This window comes from Oncorhynchus nerka, unplaced genomic scaffold (assembly GCF_034236695.1).
Source record: "Oncorhynchus nerka isolate Pitt River unplaced genomic scaffold, Oner_Uvic_2.0 unplaced_scaffold_25___fragment_4___debris, whole genome shotgun sequence".
In the NCBI taxonomy this organism is placed as follows: Eukaryota; Metazoa; Chordata; class Actinopteri; order Salmoniformes; family Salmonidae; genus Oncorhynchus; species Oncorhynchus nerka.
The window spans coordinates 159,567-181,509 of NW_027040322.1; the positions used below are offsets into that span (position 1 = coordinate 159,567).

The 21,943-nt window shown below is 43.4% G+C and overlaps 1 protein-coding gene across 1 annotated transcript in view; it reads right to left on the reverse strand.

The window, feature by feature from the left end:
* Positions 1-21,943, reverse strand: part of LOC115146355 (EARP-interacting protein homolog) — a 43,293-nt gene that overhangs the window by 9,873 nt on the left and 11,477 nt on the right. Inside the window, exons 5-6 of the mRNA XM_029688387.2 lie at positions 6,383-6,482; positions 2,032-2,168 (exon numbers count right to left, since the gene is read on the reverse strand). Coding sequence (XP_029544247.1) covers positions 2,032-2,168; positions 6,383-6,482 — 237 coding nt within the window. The remainder of the gene's footprint in view (positions 1-2,031; positions 2,169-6,382; positions 6,483-21,943) is intronic.

Genomic DNA, 21,943 nt, shown 5'->3' on the forward strand with positions numbered 1-21,943 from the left:
AAATGGTATAGAGAGAAATAGTACTATAATTCCAAAAATAACTACAACCTAAAACGTATTAACTGGGAATTTTCGTGTTCAAAGGAACCACCATATTTCACGTTCTCATGTTCTGAGCAAGGAACTTAAACGTTAGCTTTTTTAAAAGGCACATACTGCACTTTTACTTTCTTCTCCAACACTGTGTTTTTGCATTATTTAAACCAAATTGAACATGTTTCATTATTTATTTGAGACTAAATAAATTTTTATTTATATATTATATTAAGTTAAAACAAAAGTGTTCATTCAGTATTTTTGTAATTGTCATTATTACAAATATAAATATATATATATATTTTTTTTAATCGGTCGATTAATCGGTATCGGCTTTTTTTTGTGGTTGCAAACAGGGTTTGTGATTGATGTACTGAGAGAACATCCCCTATGACAGCCCCAGCCAGCAATAGAGCAGGACACACACTTACGCACGCTCACGCACACTCACACAAACAAACACAGACTCACACAAACACACACTCACGCTCACAAACCCACACAAACACCCTCACACACAAAAGCCCTCACGCGCGCTCGCTCACAACACGGGCGCTCGCTCACAACACGCGCGCTCGCTCACACACACGCTCGCGCTCACACACACAGGCTCATCCGCCCACACACAGGCGCACGCGCACACACTCACGCTCACACACATGGCCAGTGTGTACTAAGTCTTTAAGTTTCCTGTATCTTTAAGCCTGCTGGAGAGAGCAGTAGACAGTGTTCTCCTTCAGTGTCCCTGAGTGGGGCCAAGAGGGTTAGGCCGGTTTGGGCTGGCACACAGTGTGACGAGCCAGAGCAGACACACACCAAAGAGGATGTCTGAGGAGCCACTGGACCGTACTCACAGGCTGCCATCACACAGCTGCTGCACCAACTGGACACATGCAGTCACACACAGCTCTCTCACACACACACACACACACAGCTCTCTCACACACACACTCCGCTCTCTCACACACACACACTCAGCTCTCACACACACACACACTCAGCTCTCTCACACACACACACACACACTGCTCTCTCACACACACACACACACACTGCTCTCTCACACACACAGCTCTCTCACACACACACACTCAGCTCTCTCACACACACAGCTCTCACATACAGCTCCCATACACACACACACACTCAGCTCCCATACACACACACACTCAGCTCCCATACACACACACACTCAGCTCCCATACACACACACACTCAGCTCCCACATACACACTCAGCTCTCTCACTCACACACACACACAGCTCTCTCACACACACACACACACACACACACAGCTTTCACACACACACACACACACACACACACACACACACACACACACAGCTCTCACACACACACAGCTTTCACACACACACAGCTTTCACACACACACAGCTTTCACACACACACACCACACTCTCCTGTAATTTTCTAATATTTTCTCTCCCTCTCTCTATACTCTCTCACCCTCATTCTTGCTCTCCCTCTCCACTCCTCTCTCTCAATTTCTCTCCAGCGCTTTGGTGTTACCGGAGCAATCGATAGAAAGGTGATTATTATTCCTCTAGCAGAGCCCACACACACACACACAACTTGACCTCCCTCCCTCTCTCACCATCTCTCTGTAATGATACTGAGTGTACAGTGGGGGTATAGCAGATAATGTACGGATATGAATGTGGCTTTAAGGTCAATGTTGGTAGTGGGTGGATAGGTGGAATCAGTGTGGGGGTGATAACCTATCCACTCATCCAGATGAGGTATTCTGTTACTTATCTTTGGTCTGTCCAGTTTGGGTGGGGTATGGTAGGAGCATCACATTGAGCCTTAGTGTAACCACCAAATAAGGACCACATTTAATACTAGAACTCATTGTTTTCTAATACTAATGACTAAAAGTATAGTTATTATACTACATAGTGCAGTACTACAGGACTATGAATAAGTTGTTGTTTAGAACATAATGGCTGAATACAGTTAGTATGTACCAATACCTCATGGTACGGAGGTCCCAGCCTCTGATGGCTGTGTCGTTGGCTGTGGCCAGCTGGGTACAGTTGTGATGTGGACTCCACTTCCCAGCCGTGAACTTCAGTTGACCTTTACCCTCTAAGGTGGCACTGCTAGAGATCTGGAAGGGAAAGGGTTAACGATTACTACACCTGAACACACACATGTCAATCATGGGGTATGGAGAGGTAAGAGTTCATGTATTGATGGATTTGTATAGACAGGCCTTCCCTAGTGTACTCTATAGCTCACCTCACCCTCCTTCACACAGCAGTCAATGACGGGTTCAGTGACCCTTCAAGGACCATGTTTCCATTGTGAATATCTATATACTGTTACTCATGGATCACCAGTTTGACCATGATGGACCCTCTGAGTCTGCCTCATTTCATACTTCTGCATACTTCCCTTATTGCACAGGCTAGGGAAAGTCACATTATCTCAGGTATAGAGGGAAGAGAAGGTAGGAGGGCGGACATAGGAGAGGGAGAGGGGGAGAAGGTAGGGGAACGAAAATGGGGAGAGGAGGGAAGGAGATGAAAGGAACGGGGGTGGATTGAGTGAGAAAGAGAGGAGAAGAGGTGAAGAGAGGGGTAGAGAGAGACAGAGAGATCCATACACTCAAATCTTCTTATAAATGTGATTATTGCCTAGCTCCCAGCTATGTTAGAGCTAACCATATTAGCAGCACTAACGAGACAGCATAGGAAAAACTGAAGGACGCCTACCTTTAGCAAGCGGCGTCAGATAAAACATTAATATCTGCCAAATAGTCACACATTTATGGAGTGTGAACCGACTGTGTCGGAGTGTGTGTGTGTGTGTACAGTCGCAATGGATAAGGTGTGTGGGTGTGCCGTGAGCCGGAGGAGATGTTCTCACTCAATTCCAGCAGTGTCTCTAATTGAGCGTGCCCGCACATGCACGCACACACACACACACACACAATTAATCTACCCTGGACCCATGAGACAGACAAATCCATGGTGCAGCTGGACAGACAGACAGGCCTGTGATGAACACATCAGCCTGAGAGCCTCTGATAGAGGGAAGGGATGTGGGAAAGGGGGGAGGAGAGGGGAGTGGCTGAGAGGGATAGAGTGGAGAAGATTAGCATTCTCAACAGCACTGGAGGAATCTGTCTTGGCTGTCAGGCTCCTCCCCCCCTCCCTTCATGTTTAATGGTTGCCATGTCCAGGGCAAGCTGTGTCACTTGATAGCTCCACTGCTCTGCAGCACAGTCTGACGTCAGTAGCACTGCACAGGGGGACACTGTGCCTTCCACTAAGACTCCTCCGCACACACAGAGTAGGAGAGAGCGTGTACGTGTCTGACTGCAATCTCTTGACGAATGATTCTTCACAGGTTTGCATTATGACGGACACACACACACACACACACACACACACACACACACACACACACACACACAGAGAGAAACGTCAAGTCCTGCGTTGTGTCCTGTTGGGCCTGTAACCTGGCTGGCCTATGCAGATCTCTGTACGAGAACATGAATTTGGCCTACTAATTACGTAAGCCCATTATTCATGAAGTACCTCCCCACTGCATCCAGGCAGCTATCTGCTAATGGAACATTAACTGACCAGCCTACACAGTACAGTGAGTACACACACTTCATGTCTACTATAGAACTACGGATGTTTTAATAACAAAGGCGGTGGAGTGGAGAATCAGAACAGTAAATAGCAATGTGGAGACCTCACTTCATTAGTAGTGGGGATGGCACTTCACTGTCAGAGGAGAGAGTTTCTACTAAACAGTATGACCACCAACTAGTCCTGAGTAGACCAACTGTGTGACAACAAATAGTACTTTGGACATGTACCTTTTAATAGGTATAGTTCAAAATAAAACTAGCTTGCATTGGGGTTGGGACAGGGCAGTGGGGAAAACAGTACATCTTTTTACACAAGAAGCACTTAAAAGGTCAACTCAGCGAGATGGCGTTGCAACGAGCAGCACCGCAGACACTGAGATGGGCGCGATGCAAGAGTTTGCTCTCACACAGTCAAAACAGAGTGCTGTATCCGTGCATGTGCAAGGGTGCACTTTACGCTGCTACATCCTGGTAGCTACGGGACCCAAACAGCAGAGAAGTTTACCCATATAGGGTGTGTTTCAGTAAGGAAGAACACCTAGCGGAGCCACTGCAGCTAGCTCAGATACAGGGTGTGTTTCAGTAAGGAAGAACACCTGGCGGAGCCACTGCAGCTAGCCCAGATACAGGGTGTGTTTCAGTAAGGAAGAACACCTAGCGGAGCCACTGCAGCTAGCCCAGATACAGGGTGTGTTTCAGTAAGGAAGAACACCTAGCGGAGCCACTGCAGCTAGCTCAGATACAGGGTGTGTTTCAGTAAGGAAGAACACCTAGCGGAGCCACTGCAGCAAGCCCAGATACAGGGTGTGTTTCAGTAAGGAAGAACACCTAGCGGAGCCACTGCAGCTAGCTCAGATACAGGGTGTGTTTCAGTAAGGAAGAACACCTAGCGGAGCCACTGCAGCTAGCCCAAATACAGGGTGTGTTTCAGTAAGGAAGAACACCTAGCGGAGCCACTGCAGCTAGCCCAGATACAGGGTGTGTTTCAGTAAGGAAGAACACCTAGCGGAGCCACTGCAGCTAGCCCAGATACAGGGTGTGTTTCAGTAAGGAAGAACACCTAGCGGAGCCACAGCAGCTAGCCCAAATACAGGGTGTGTTTCAGTAAGGAAGAACACCTAGCGGAGCCACTGCAGCAAGCCCAGATACAGGGTGTGTTTCAGTAAGGAAGAACACCTAGCGGAGCCACTGCAGCTAGCCCAGATACAGGGTGTGTTTCAGTAAGGAAGAACACCTAGCGGAGCCACTGCAGCTAGCCCAGATACAGGGTGTGTTTCAGTAAGGAAGAACACCTAGCGGAGCCACTGCAGCTAGCCCAGATACAGGGTGTGTTTCAGTAAGGAAGAACACCTAGCGGAGCCACTGCAGCAAGCCCAGATACAGGGTGTGTTTCAGTAAGGAAGAACACCTAGCGGAGCCACTGCAGCTAGCCCAGATACAGGGCGTGTTTCAGTAAGGAAGAACACCTAGCGGAGCCACTGCAGCTAGCCCAGATACAGGGTGTGTTTCAGTAAGGAAGAACACCTAGCGGAGCCACTGCAGCTAGCCCAGATACAGGGTGTGTTTCAGTAAGGAAGAACACCTAGCGGAGCCACTGCAGCTAGCCCAGATACAGGGTGTGTTTCAGTAAGGAAGAACACCTAGCGGAGCCACTGCAGCTAGCTCAGATACAGGGTGTGTTTCAGTAAGGAAGAACACCTAGCGGAGCCACTGCAGCAAGCCCAGATACAGGGTGTGTTTCAGTAAGGAAGAACACCTAGCGGAGCCACTGCAGCTAGCTCAGATACAGGGTGTGTTTCAGTAAGGAAGAACACCTAGCGGAGCCACTGCAGCTAGCCCAAATACAGGGTGTGTTTCAGTAAGGAAGAACACCTAGCGGAGCCACTGCAGCTAGCCCAGATACAGGGTGTGTTTCAGTAAGGAAGAACACCTAGCGGAGCCACTGCAGCTAGCCCAGATACAGGGTGTGTTTCATCAGTAAGGAAGAACACCTAGCGGAGCCACAGCAGCTAGCCCAAATACAGGGTGTGTTTCAGTAAGGAAGAACACCTAGCGGAGCCACTGCAGCAAGCCCAGATACAGGGTGTGTTTCAGTAAGGAAGAACACCTAGCGGAGCCACTGCAGCTAGCCCAGATACAGGGTGTGTTTCAGTAAGGAAGAACACCTAGCGGAGCCACTGCAGCTAGCCCAGATACAGGGTGTGTTTCAGTAAGGAAGAACACCTAGCGGAGCCACTGCAGCTAGCCCAGATACAGGGTGTGTTTCAGTAAGGAAGAACACCTAGCGGAGCCACTGCAGCAAGCCCAGATACAGGGTGTGTTTCAGTAAGGAAGAACACCTAGCGGAGCCACTGCAGCTAGCCCAGATACAGGGCGTGTTTCAGTAAGGAAGAACACCTAGCGGAGCCACTGCAGCTAGCCCAGATACAGGGTGTGTTTCAGTAAGGAAGAACACCTAGCGGAGCCACTGCAGCTAGCCCAGATACAGGGTGTGTTTCAGTAAGGAAGAACACCTAGCGGAGCCACTGCAGCTAGCCCAGATACAGGGTGTGTTTCAGTATGGAATCAGGTGATCTTGGTGAGGGGAGCAGAGCACACCCCTGGACAGTTCTGTTGTAGGAGAGGGAGGGAAAGATAAGACCACTCTGATACGGTGGTTATCAAATAATGAGCACATGGTATGGGCAGATGTATGGCGGTGTGAGTGCGTGTCTCACCGTGGCCTGGGTAGAGCTCTCCGTAAGGTCCCAGAGCAGAGCGTGGTTATCAGCCAGAGAGATCACATGCTTCCCATCTCCCATGGGCTCCCACAGGACACTGCAGCAGAGAGAGACAGAGCGAGCGAGGGGAGGGGGGGATTAGTTCACAGGACACACATGCATGAACACACACTTCAGTGAGAGAAAACACAAACACTTATATACAACCACAGTATGATGCGCACACAAGCACTCTCTCTCTCACACACACACACACACACACACACACACACACACACACACACACACACACACACACACACACACACACACACACACCTTGGCCTGCAACTACTGTAACCAAAGTTTATGACCATGATATGACAAGTTTGTAGTCAAATGACCATGATGCAGTATTTACTGCATATGACACACACACACACCCAGTAGATAAGAGCCCCTTCATGTACCTGCTATAGACCTGCTAAAGACTGATTAGTCCTTAGTTCTAGTGGTGATAAATGAGACTGGTCCAACCCCTCTGAGTCAATCATCAGGGCAGAGCAACACAACATAAAGCCTCCACTGTGCTGTGTGTGTGGGAGGGATAAAAGGATGGAAGAGGAGGAGGGAGGGACAAAGTTAGTCTTTCTCAGGATTTCATCCAACTCTGTAACTTGCTTCCATCTCTTGTGAGGGGATAGGGGGAAGAGAGGGGCAGAGGGAAAAGGAGAGAGCTAAGAGTAGAAGAGTTTATGGAGGTTGTAAATCCATGGATGAGGGGGACAGTTTTTACTGCCCTAGCAAGGTGTTAGAAGTCACAGGCCTAGGACACAAATACGCAGGCAGGCAGGCAGGCAGACACACACCAGCCAAGGAGCTTTCTGTCCCTCTCCTTCTCACTCATTCATTTATTCTATAAAAACATCTCCAATCTGAAGTCAATGTATTCACCACACAGATTTATGAAAGCAGCCCCACAATTATATCAATTAGCCTAAATCATAAAAGAGAAAGAAAGGAGAGAGAAGAGAGAGAGAGAAAAAGAATAAAGGGTACATCAGAAATCAGCTAAATGTAATTGAAGAATTCATAGAATCTAACCACTTCTGGGGTAATTGGAAAACTATAAACAAACATCAACAACATGAAGACTTATCTATCCAAAACAGAGATGTATGGATACACCACTTCTCCAATCCTTTTGGTTCTATAACAAAGAACAAACAGCAAAAAGATTTACATGCTCAAATATACATCTTAGAATCAACTATTAAAGACCCAGAACCCACTGGATTCTCCAATTACATAGAATGAACTAAACTACAGGACAAAATACAAAAATGATAAAATATACAGACAGGGGCCTCTCGAGTGGCACAGTGGTTGGTCTAAGGCACTGCATTACAGTTGCTAGCTGTGCCACTAGAGATCCTGGTTCAAAGGCTCCAGGCTCGGTCGTATCCGGCTGTGACCAGGAGACCCATGGGGTGGCGCAAAATTGGCCCAGCGTCTTCCGGGTTAGGGGAGGGTTTGGCCGGCAGGGTTTTTCTTGTCCCACCGCGCAGTACCGATTCCTGTGGCGGGCCGAGCGCATGCACGTCGACACGGTCACTAGGTGAACCATGTTTCCTCCGACACATTGGTGTGGCTGTTTTCCGGGTAAAGTGGGCACTGTGTCAAGAAGCAGTGTGGCTTGGTTGGGTCGTGTTTCGGAGGATGCTCGGCTCTCGACCTACCACTCTCCTGAGTCCATACGGGAGTTGCAGCGATGAGACAAGACACTAATTACAAATTGGATACCATGAAATTGGGGAGAAATTTAAAATATATATATATATATATATATATATATATATATATATATATATATATATATATAAATATACACAGTGGGGCAAAAAAGTATTTAGTCAGCCACCAATTGTGCAAGTTCTCCCACTTAAACATTTGAGAGAGGCCTGTAATTTTAATCATAGGTACACTTCAACTATGACAGACAAAATGAGAAAAAGAATTCCAGAAAATCACATTGTAGGATTTTTTATTTATTTATTTGCAAATTATGGTGGAAATTAAGTATTTGGTCACCTACAAACAAGCAAGATTTCTGGCTCTCACAGACCTGTAACTTATTCTTTAAGAGGCTCCTCTGTCCTCCACTCGTTACCTGTATAAAAGACACCTGTCCACAACCTCAAAAAGGCACACTCCAAACTCCACTATGGCCAAGACCAAAGAGCTGTCAAAGGACACCAGAAACAAAATTGTAGACCTGCACCAGGCTGGGAAGCCTGAATCTGCAATAGGTAAGCAGCTTGGTTTGAAGAAATCAACTGTGGGAGCAATTATTGGGAAATGGAAGACATACACAAGACCACTGATAATCTCCCTCGATCTGGGGCTACACGCAAGATCTCACCCCGTGGGGTCAAAATGATCACAAGAACGGTGAGCAAAAATCCCAGAACCACAAGGGGGGACCTAGTGAATGGCCTGCAGAGAGCTGGGACCAAAGTAACAAAACACACTACAAAACACATGCTGAGTTGCATCCAAAGAACACCATACCTACTGTGAAGCATGGGGGTGGAAACATCATGCTTTGGGGCTGTTTTTCTGCAAAGGGACCAGGATGACTGATCCGTGTAAAGGAAAGAATGAATGGGGCCACGTATCGTGAGATTTTGAGTGAAAACCTCCTTCTATCAGCAAGGGCATTGAAGATGAAACGTGGCTGGGTCTTTCAGCATGACAATGATCCCAAACACACCGCCCGGGCAACGAAGGAGTGGCTTCGTAAGAAGCATTTCAAGGTCCTGGAGTGGCCTAGCCAGTCTCCAGATTTCAACCCCATAGAAAATCTTTGGAGGGAGTTGAAAGTCTGTGTTGCCCAGCAACAGCACCAAAACATCACTGCTCTAGAGGAGATCTGCATGGAGGAATGGGCCAAAATACCAGAAACAGTGTGTGAAAACCTTGTGAAGACTTACAGAAAACGTTTGACCTCTGTCATTGCCAACAAAGGGTATATAACAAAGTATTGAGATAAACTTTTGTTATTGACCAAATACTTATTTTCCACTATAATTTGCAAATAAATTCATTAAAAATCCTACAATGTGATTTTCTGGATTTTTTTTTCTCATTTTGTCTGTCATAGTTGAAGTGTACCTATGAGGACAATTACAGGCCTCTCTCATCTTTTAAGTGGGAGAACTTGCACAATCGGTGGCTGACTAAATACTTTTTTTGCCCCACTGTATATATATCAATAAATAAACAGACCACACATTTATCAAATCAAACTTTAGTTGTCAAAATTTGTCAAGTGTAGACCTTACTGTGAAAGGCTTACTTACAAGCCCTTAACCCAAAATGCAGTTAAATATTATATTTACGAAATAAACAAAAGTAAAAAAAATAATAAAAAGTAACACAATAACGAGGCTATATACAGGGGGTACCGGTACCGAGTCAGTGTGTGGGGGTACAGGAAACAGGTAATTTGACGAGATGTTCAGGAGTCTTATGGCTTGGGGGTAGAAGCTGTTAAGAAGCCCCTTTGGACCTAGACGTGGCGCTCTGGCATCGCTTGCCGTTCTGTAGCAAAAAAAACAGTCTATGACTTGGGTGACAATTTTATGGGTTTTCCTTTGACACAGCTTATTATATAGGACCTGGATTGCAGGAAGCTTGGCCCCAGTGATATACTGGGCCGTATGCACTACCCTCTGTAGCGTCCTACGGTCAGATGCCGAGCAGTTGTCATACCAAGCAGTGATGCAACCGGTCAGGATGTTCTCGATGGTGCAGCTGTTGAACTTTTTGAGGATCTGGGGAACCATGCCAAGTCTTTTCAGACTCTTGAGGGGGAAAAGGTTTTGTCGTGTTTGGACCACGATAGATCATTGGTGATGTGGACACCGAGGACCTTGAAACTCAACCCGCTCCAACAGCCCTGTTGATGTTAATAGGGGCCGAGTCGGCCCAACTATTCCTGTAGTCCACAATCAGCTCCTTTGTCTTGCTCACATTGAGGGAGAGGTTGTTATCCTGGCATCACACTGCCAGTTCTCTGACCTCCTCCCTATAGACGGTCCCATCGTTGTCGTGATCATGCCGGTTGTGTCAGCAAACTTAATGATTGTGTTGGAGTCATGCTTGGCCACGCAGTCGTGGGTGAACACGGAGTACAGGAGGGGACTAAGCACACACCCCTGAGGGGCCCCAGTGTTGAGGATCAGAGTGGTAGATGTGATGTTGCCTAAAGTTACCACCTGGTGGCAGCCCGTAAGCAAGTCCAGGATCCAGGTGCAGAGGGAGGTGTTTAGTCCCAGGGTCCTCAGCTTAGTGATGAGCTTCATGGGCACTATGGTGTTGAACACTGAGCTGTAGTCAATGAATAGGATTCTCACATAAGTGTTAATTTTGTCCATGTGGGAAAGGGCAGCGTAGAGTGCGATTAAGATTGTGTCATCTGTGGATCTGTTCGGGCGATATGCGAATTGGAGTGGGTCGAGGATATCTGGGAGGATGCTGATAATGTGAGCCATGGCCAGCCTTTCAACGCACTTCATGGCTACCAACGTGAGTGCCACCGGGTGGTAATCATTTAGGGAGATTACCTTCGCTTTCTTGGGCACAGGGACTATAGTGGTCTGCTTGAAACATGTCGGTACTACAGACTCAGTCAGGGAGAAGTTGAAAATGTCAGTGAGGACACTTGACAGTTGGTCTGCGCATGCATTGAGTACACATCCTGGTAATCCATCTGGCCACGCGGCTTTGTGAATGTTGACCTGTTTAAAGGTCTTGCTCACATCGGATAGCGAGAGCGTTATCACACAGTCATCCAGAACAGCTTGTACATGATTCTGTGTTGCTTGCATAAATGAGCATAAAAGGCATTCAGCTCGTCTAGTAGGCTCGCGTCACCGAGGAGCTCGCATCTGGGTTTCCCTTTGTAGTCCGTAATAGTTTTCAAGCCCTGCCACATCCGACGAGCGTCAGAGCCGGTGTAGTAGGATTCAATCTTAATCTGTATTGACGCTTTGCTTGCTTGATGGTTCGTCTGAGGGCATATCTGAGGCAGATTTCTTATAGGCATCCAGATTAGTGTCCCGCTCCTTGAATGCGGCAGCTATAGCTTTAGCTCGATGCGGATGTTGCCTGTAATCCATGGCTTCTGGTTGGGATATGTACAGTTGATGTCAGAAATTGACATACACTTAGGTTGGAGACATTAAAACTCGTTTTTCAAACAATCCACAAATTTCTTGTTAACAAACTATAGTTTTGGCAAGTAGGTAAGGACATCTACTTTGTGCATGACAAGTCATTTTTCCAAAAATTGATTACAGACAGATTATTTCACTTATAATTGACTGTATCACAATTCCAGTGGGTCAGAAGTTTACATACACTAAGTTGATTGTGCCTTTAAACAGCTTGGAAAATTCCAGAAAATTATGTAAAGGCGTTAGAAGCGTCTGATAGGCTAATTGACATTATTTGAGTCAATTGGAGGTGTACCTGTGGATGTATTTCAATCTCTACCTAAAATTGTAGACCTCCACAAGTCTGGTTCATCCTTGGGAGCAATTTCCAAACGCCTGAAGGTACCACGTTCATCTGATAAACATCATGGGACCACGCAGCCATCACACCGCTCAGGAAGGAGATGCATTCTGTCTCATGGATATGAACATACTTTGGTGCAAAAAGTGTAAATCAATCCCAGAACAACAGCAAAGGACCTTGTGAAGATGCTGAAGGAAACAGGTACAAAAGTATCGATATCCACAGTAAAACGAGTCCTATATCGACATAGCCTGAAAGGCCGATCAGCAAGGAAGAAACCACTGCTCCAAAACCGCCATAAAAAAGCCAGACTACGGTTTGCAACTGCACATGGTGACAAAGATCATACTTTTTTGAAGAAATGTCCTCTGGTCTGATGAAACAAAAAAATAACTGTTTGGCCATAATGACCATCGTTATGTTTGGAGGAAAAAGGGGGAAGCTTGCAAGCCGAAGAACACCATCCCAACCGTGAAGCACGGGGGTGGCAGCATCATGTTGTGGGAGTGCTTGGCTGCAGGAGGGACTGGTGCACTTCACAAAATAGATGGCTTCATGAGGAAGGACAATTATGTGGATATATTGAAGCAACATCTCAAGATGTTCATGAAGTCATAGCTTGGCCGCAAATGGGTCTTCCATTCCTCCTCTGTCAGGAGGAATGGGCCAAAATCCACCCAACTTATTGAGGAAAGCTTGTGGAAGGCTACACAAAACATTTTATCCAAGTTAAACAATTTAAAGGCAATGCTACCAAATACTAATTGAGTGTATGTAAACCTCTGACCCACTTGGAATGTGATGAAAGAAATAAAAGCTTAAATAAATCATTCTCTCTACTATTATTCTGACATTTCACATTCATAAAATAAAATGGTGATCCTAACTTACCGAAGACAGGGAATTTTTACTTGGATTAAATGTCAGGAATTGTGAAAAACTGAGTTTAAATGTATTTGGCTAAGGTGTATATGAACTTCGGACTTCAAATGTACGTATCGTCAATGTGGGGACGACGTCGTCGATGTGCTTCTTGATGAAGCCAATGACTGAGGTGATATACTCCTCAATGGCATTGGATGAATCCCGGAACATATTCCAGTCTGTGCTTGCAAAACAGTCCTCTAGCATAGCATCTGCGTCATCTGACCACTTCCGTATTGAGCTAGACACTGGTACCTCCTGCTTTAGTTTTTGCTGGTAAGCAGCAATCAGGATAGAACTATGGTCAGATTTTCCAAATTAAGGGCAGGGGAGAGGTTTGTATGCATCTCTGTGTGTGTAGCAAAGGTGGTCTAGAGTTTTTTATCCCACTGGTTGCACATATGACATGCTGGTATTTTTTTTTATTTAGGTTTGCCTGTATTAAAGTCCCTGGCAGTAGGAGCACTGCTTCTGGGTGAGCATTTTCTTGTTTGCTTATGGTCTTATAGAGTTTGTTTTAGCAGTCTTAGTGTCAGTATCGGTCTGTGGTGGTAAATAAACGGCTACAAATAATACAGATGAGAACTCTCTTGGTAGATAGTGTGGTCTAAGGCTTATCATAAGGTACTCTACCTCAGGCAAGCAATACCTCGAGACTTCTTTTATATTGGACATTGCACACCAGATGTTATTGACAAAAAGACACACACCCCCACCCCTTGTCTTACCAGACGTAACAATTGCCTACACTTAATCTCCTTAACATCATCCTCAGCTCTTGCATCTTCCAAAATATTTGGAACCAAGGACTGATCCAATCCACAAAAGTGGAGACAAATTTGACCTCAATAACTAGCAGGGCATATGCGTCAACAGCAACCTTGGGAAAATCCTCTGCATTATCATTAACAGCAGACTCGTACATTTCCTCAGCAAATGTCAAATTGGGTTTTTACCAAATTTGCATACGACAGACCGTGTATTCACCCTGTACACCCTAATTGACAAACAAACCAAAACAAAGGCAAAATCTTCTCATGCTTTGTTGATTTTTAAAAAAAGCTTTCAACTTAATTTGGCATGAGGGTCTGCTTTACAAATTGATGGAAAGTGGTGTTGGGGGCAAACATACGACATTATAAAATCCATGTACACAAACAACAAGTGTGTAGTTAAAACTGGCGCTTCTGTCCCCAACCAAGGACGGCCTACAGCAGCACCTAGATCTTGTTCCAAAAAAGGTCCAGTTGCAAGGACCACAAATACACATTCCAACTAGACACCATTGTCCTAGAGCACACAAAAAACTATACATACCACGGTCTAAACATCAGCGCCACAGGTAACTTCCACAAAGCTGTGAACGATCTGAGAGACAAGGTAAGAAGAGCCTTCTATGCCATCAAAAGGAACATAAAATTTGACATAACAATTAGGATCTGGCTAAAACACTAGAATCAGTTATAGAACCCATTGGCCTTTATGGTTGTGAGGTCTGGGGTCTGCTCACCAACCAAGAATTCACAAAATGGGACAAACACCAAATTGAGACTGCATATCCTGTGTACAACATAAAACACCAAAAATTACACGAAGAGCTGAATTATGCCTGCTAATGATCAAAATCCAGAAAAGAGCTGTTAAATTCTACAACTACCTAAAAGCAAGAAATTCCCAAACCTTCCATAACACAGCCATCACCTACAGAGAAATGAACCTAAGCAAGCTGGTCCTGGGGCTCTGTTCACAAACGGACCCCACAGAGCCCCAGGACAGCAACACAATTAGACCCAAACAATTCATGAGAAAACAAAAAGATAATTCCTTGGCACATTGGAAAGATTTTACAAAAAAAAAACAGAGCAAACTAGAATGATTTTTGGCACTAAACAGACAGCACACAGTGGCAGAAAACCTGACCACTGTGACTGACCCACAATAAAGGAAACATTTGACTATGTACAGACTCTGTGCACACTGCCCACAAAATGAGGTTGAAACTGAGCTGCACTTCCTAACCTCCTGCCAAATGTATGACCGTATTATGTCTTTATTATTTTGGAACTTTTGTGAGTGTAATGTTTACTGTTAATTTTGTATTGTTTATTATCCATTTCACTTGCTTTGGCGATGTAAACATATGTTTCCCATGTCAAAAAAGCCCCTTAAATATACATTTAATTTTTAGAGAGAGAGAGAGAGAGAGCGAGACAGAGAGATCCTTTATGACGCCAGTGAGGGTCTCTTATTAAAGAATATAAGCTATGTGCATTTGAACATGAGCGGCATGGCATCCTGGTAGGGAGGGAATATGTAAATACATGGAGGACTGCTGGGGAAGGGAGTTTATAGCTCAGACAGTATAGGACAAGATGCCTGCCTTCTTCATTCTCATGAGATTGTTTCCTTGTCTGCTTTGCATTCAGATGAGTTTAATTCGATAGCAATAGATGCACACACTGCTCATGGTATTAGACTGGTCTGCTTTGGGGAATAGAGACACACAGAGAAATCAGTTCGTCTTGGCTACAGAGTTACAGTGAGGGATCAGTAGCATAAAGCTATAAGTCCAAGGTAAGGCCGAGAGAGACAAAGGAACTAAGAAAAAGGGGATGAGAGGGAACAACGTAAAATGTGTATGTGTAGGATTTTTTTTTAAATTAGCCATGCCGTGTTAGTGTACAATTGAAGACGGGTCGCCACGGCCGCTCACATTACTGACAGTATTGACATTACTGACAGTATTGACTGGCCTGCATGACTATCTGGCTGTCTGGGCTCCCATTGGGCTAACATTGATTGCTAACAGTCCCTTGGAGTGCAAATCACACTCTGTGATAAATCCCCCCCCCCCCTCCAACAACACACAGGCATACACACACCGTCCACATAGGCTCCACACTCATAGACACACACACCCCTGTCCACATAGGCTCCACACTCATAGACATACAACAAAACAAACTTTACCCCCCCCTCCTGTCACCCCACAGTGTAGACAATAAAACAGTGTGTCTGTTGAGCTTCATGATTCCTCAAGGTGCTCACCCAGGCCCTGATTGGTCCTAATCGCTCCAAGGGAATCGATTCCTGAGCCTGGTGCTGCTCCAAGTCGAAATGAGGTGCTTGGCTCCCCAAAGCAGGGGAGAGAAATATATTTATATATATTTTAAAGCTTTGTTTGTTTCTTCAATCCAGGCACGCTTCACAACATGACACTAGCCAAAATGTTTGTCCACCCAGACTAAGGAGGGATATGGTGGCTGAATATAAGAGACGTGGTGGAGGATGGTGGGACAGGCATAAAGGACGTACAGACAGACAGACTCTCACATACTCCTTCTATCACACACTAGCAGACTGACACACTCTCGCTCAAACAAGGCTTCTCACACACACACACACACACACACACACACACACACACACACACACGCGCGCACACACACACACACACACACCTGCTGATTGCTGTACTCCTGCCAGTGTAGTCAGAGCGAGCGGGGGCTGCAGCCTGAAAGAGATGGACGAGGTGGGTACCAAACCAAAGCCATCCATTTCTCAGAGCCAATACAACAAAGCAAAGGATACAAGGCTCACATAGCAAACAGAACACATACACAGATATAGAAACAGATACAGAAACATGCCATTCAGAATGTTGCAGCACTGAGGATGTCAGACACCAGAATCATCAATCTCCTCCTCAGTCACACCTCACCCACCCTTGGATCTTCATCAACAGAAGGCTATTACACACACACACACCCACCCACACACACACACACACGGTAAATGGACCTCTCTAAAATAAGAAAATACTGCTCAGGGAAGACTCAAAATGGAAACATGTCATTTGAAATGCTAAAATGCATAATTTTTTTCCAAAGGGATGAGGCAGCTACCGAAGTAAAAAATGGGCTAAGCATTGATTTTATTTTCCTGTACATTAAATGATGGTGAATGTAGTGTATGCAGCTATAAGAAAAGTTGTGAGCAGTGGCTGAGCCTTGGGATATGTAGGTCAGTCAATACTTTGCACAGCATACCAAGCTAACGGGGAACATTCCCAGAACATTAGCTAAGATTCCCATTAATGATCTAGCTAGAGTTGTATCTCACATTAGGAGTCCTCTTTAGGTTTCCTAAAAGTTCTCTTTAGGTTTCCAGGTAATGTAATGTTTTCCCAGCCATCCAAAATAGGTTATGTGAAAGAACTCTCCATTCGTGGAGATGATCATAGAATGTTTGTATAAAACATTTGCCTGATGTTGCAAGAACGTTCCTATAAAACATTTCATCTGTTCTTTAAAAGGTTCCCAGATTGTTTCATTAAGTTGTGTGAACATTGTAGGGACATCCCAAAAGATATGTTACCAAAACATAAAAACTGTCCATTTGTGTGGATGATTCTACAAAGTTTCTTTTAGGGTGCAAACAACCTTTACCTGATGTTACAAGAATGTTCCCAGAGTACATTTTGTCTGTCCTTTAAAGGTTTCCAGAATGTTTCATTAGGTTGTGGTAACATTGTGGGGACGTGACAAGAGATATGTTCCCAAAACACGCTCAATTGTGATGACATTCATACAAGGTTTAGGTTAGGCTGCACAGGACATTTCCTTAATGTTGTAAGACTGAAATAAGTCTGTTTTTATGACGTTCAGAGCATATTTGTTTTAGGTTTAACATAATATTCCATTGATGTTCACACAATATACATTTTACCTCGTCTTTGAGGTCCTCAGAACAGTACAAGAACATTTATAAAATGTTATATACAGTAAAAGACCAAATTTTACCACAACACTCTAAGCATGCAAATGAAAGCTTAAGAAATCAGACTGGAATACATCCCCATTATGTTTCTTTCCATATTGAATGGCAATTCTCATTTGATGATTGTATTGTAGGCAGGGTTGGGGAGTAGCGGATTACATGTAAGAGATTACAAAAAACGTTAACTGTAATACCAGCAATATTGGAATTAGATTACAGATCATTTTGAAAAACTAGATTATTACTTTGAGGATTAGTTTTAAATTCAGAGAGGACGTTTGCGCCAAAGAATTTGACAATCCTCTATTTTCTCAATAACATTCAAATTCAGCATTGAAAAAAAGGTGCAAGTTGAAGTTTGTTTCACACGTCAGAGACCACAATGATGACACACCAAATATGTATGATGGATCGTGGGATTCGTGACTATCTCATGAAGCTGGTTGAGAGAATGCCAAGAGTGTGCAAAATTGTCATCAAGGCAAAGGGTGGCTATTTGAAAAATAACACATCTATTTCATTTGTTTAACACTTTTTTGGTTACTAAGTGATTCCATATGTGTTATTTCATAGTTTTGATATATTCACTATTATTCTATAAATGACTTAAATGTAAATGTAAATGTAAATTCTACAATGTAGAAAATAGTACAAATAAATAAAAACCCTTGAATGTGTAGGTGTTCTAAACCTTTTGACCGGTAGTGTATGTACGCTACCGTTCAAAAGTTTGGGGTCACTAAGAAATGTCCTTGTTTTTGAAAGAAAAGCACATTTTCTTGTCCATTAAATAACAAAATGATTCAGAAATAGTGAAAACATTGTTAATGTTGTAAATGACTATTGTAGTTAGTAACGGCAGATGTTTTATGGAATATCTACATAGGCGTACACAGGCCCATTATCAGCAACCATCACTCCTGTGTTCCAATGGTACGTTGTGTTTAAAAAATATATATATTATTATTATTGTTTTTAATACTTATTTATTTTTAAAAACACAAGGAAGGGATAACATTATTAGAAGTATTAGAACATGAAGGACAAACAATACAGCATCAAGACACTATCAAACATGTATCAGTCTTTCCGCAACAGAGCCATCCTTATGTGTGAGGGTGCGTGTGCATGATAGTGATATGAAATATATGTCATAGTTTCTTTTTTCATGATCACAATCTTGTGAAACCCGAACCCTCCAAGATCCCCCCCACATTTCCACAATAGCTGTCCCTCAACCATTCGGTGCTCAACTGAGCAAGAGGACAAGTACATTAGAGTGTTTAGTTTGAGAAACAGACGCCTCACAAGTCCTCAACTGGCAGCTTCATTAAATAGTACCCGCAAAACACATGTCTCAACTTCAACAGTGAAGAGGAGACTCCGGATGCTAGCCTAGGCAGAGTTGCAAAGAAAAAGCCAAAACTCAGACTGGCCAATAAAAAGAAAAGATTAAGATGGGCAAAAGAACAGACACTAGACAGTGGAACTCTGCCTAGAAGGCCAGCATCCCGGAGTCACCTCTTTGTTGGTGTTTTGCTGGTACTATTTAATGAGGCTGCCAGTTTGTATAAAAATAAGTCCTAGATTATTTGCCCATATCATGCAGCCTATGTGGCAGTGTGGAAATGATCTCAATTGAGCAGTGTAAAGTACTTAAGTAGCACTTGAAAGTAATTTTACTTGTTTCTTTTGGTATCTGTACTTAACAATTTTATTTTTGACAACTTTTACTTCACTACATTCCTAAAGAAAATACTGTACATAGGGGAAAGTAATCTAAAAGTAATGAAATGTAATCAGATTACGTTAGTGAGTTTGGGTAATCAAAAAGTTGTTACATATTACAATTTTGGAAAGGTAACTAGTAACTGTAACGGATTACATTTAGAAAGTAACCCTTTCCAAACATGATTGTAGGTGATCTAGAGACGCGTAATAACAATTTAATTCATAAGCATTTAATCATACAAATAAAAACATTTTTAATACTTCATATGGTGACAATCTGCACATGTGGGGTTTGAACCTGCAATGTATGGTTGACAAGCCAGGTCTTTTTTCCACCAGGGAAACTCTCTTACACATTTTATTTTTCAGTATAGCATCGCAGTATGGTCAATCAACAATGTTAAAAACTTCTTAGGGCTGCAAATCCCGTTAACGGGATCGATAGGACAACAGCCAGTGAAAGTGTAGGGCGCCAAATTCAAAACAACAGAAATCTCATAATTAATATTCCTCAAAACATACATGTATCTTATACCGTTTTAAAGGTCATCTTGTTGTTAATCCCACCACAGTGTCTGATTTCAAATAGGCTTTACAGCGAAAGCACCACATTATGTTAGGTCACCACCAACTCACAGAAAAATTCAGCCATTTTTCCAGCCAAAGAGAGGAGTCACAAAAAGCCCAAATAGAGATAGAATTAATCATTAACCTTTGATGATCTTCATCAGATGACACAAATAGGACTTCATGTTACACAATACATGTATGTTTTGTTTGATAAAGTTAATCTCAGTATACATTGGCGCGTTACGTTCACTAGTTCCAAAAACATCTGGTGATATTGCAGAGAGCCACATCATTTTACAGAAATACTCATTATAAATGTCGCTAAATACAATTGTTGGACATAAAAATATAGATATACCTCTCCTTAATTCAACCGCTGTGTCAGATTTCAAAAAAACTTTACGGAAAAAGCAAATCATGAAATAATCTGAGACGGCGCTCAGAAAAAAAAATGTATCCGCCATGTTCAACAGAAATCAGAAATATCATTATAAATATTCCCTTACCTTTGATGATCTTCATCCGAATGCACTCCCAGGAATCCTAGTTCCACAATAAATGTTTGTTTTGTTCGATAATATCCATTATTTATGTCCAAGTAGCTACTTTTGTTAGCGTGCTTAGTACACAAATCCAAACGCTCGTGCAGGTCCAGCCAAACGAAAACTTCAAAAAGTTATATTACAGGTCGAAGAAACTTGTCAAACTAAGTATAGAATCAATCTTTAGGATGCTGTTATCATAAATCTTCAATAACGTTCCAACCGGAGAATTCCTATGTCTGTAGAAAAGCCATGGAACGCAGGTCGCTATCATGTGAAATGCACTTGACCAGGACCTGGCTCTCTGCCAGACCACTGACTTAAACAGCTCTCATCCAGCTCCACATCACAGTAGAAGTCTCATTCAAGTTTCTAAAGACGGTTGACATCTAGTGGAAGCCTTAGGAAGTGCAACATAACCAATATCCCACTGTGTATTCAATAGAGGCTGGGTTGAAAATCGACCAACCTCAGATTTCCCACTTCCTGTTTGGATTTCTTCTCAGGTTTTGCCTGCCATATGAGTTCTGTTATACTCACAGACATCATTCAAAGAGTTTTAGAGTGTTTTCTATCCAATAGTAATAATAATATGCATAAATTAGCAACTGGGACTGAGGAGCAGGCCATTTACTCTGGGCACCTTTCATCCAAGCGACTCAATGCTGCCCCTGCAGCCATAAGAAGTTAAGCCTTCTTAAACATGTCTAACCAGTATTTCTCTGGGTAACGGTGTTATTCACCATAACTTCACCCATCCTCTTTATATGCTGTGCACTTTTCTTCCTCACGTATTAAACGTTTTATTATGAAATGTGATTTTGAAATTGAGGAAACGTCAAATTGTTTTCTTATTGAGTTTGAAGGTTCTTAGTTTGAAGGTTCTGAGAAGCATATGAATACACAACAATTCAAATGTTCAAGTTATTTAAAGGAAGCACCATCTCAATAAAATCACATTTTATAAGACTTTCAACATATGTGATGAAGGTAATGTCCTGTGCAACCCAACTTAAACATTGTATGAATGTCATCACAACTAAGCATATTTTGTGTTTTGGGAACCCATGTACCTACACTGTTCCCACAACCTAATTACATGTTCTGGGAAACTTTAAAGAATTCAGAAAGGCTGTTCTGTCAACATTCTTGCAACATCAAAGCAACGTTTGGGGCACCCTGATACAAACTTTACGTAAATGTCAGCACAACCGGACAGTTTTTGTGTTTTGGGAACATATCCCTTGTCCCCACAACCTAATGAAACATTCTGGGAATCTTTAAAGAACAGATTAAATATGTTCTAGGAACGTTCTTGCAATATCAGGCAAATGTTTTATACAACCATTCTATAATTATCACCTCGACTGGACAGTTCTAGCGCTATGAGAATATTTGCCACAACCACACTAAGGAGATGGAGTCAAACGGTGAGAGAGAGAGAGAGAGA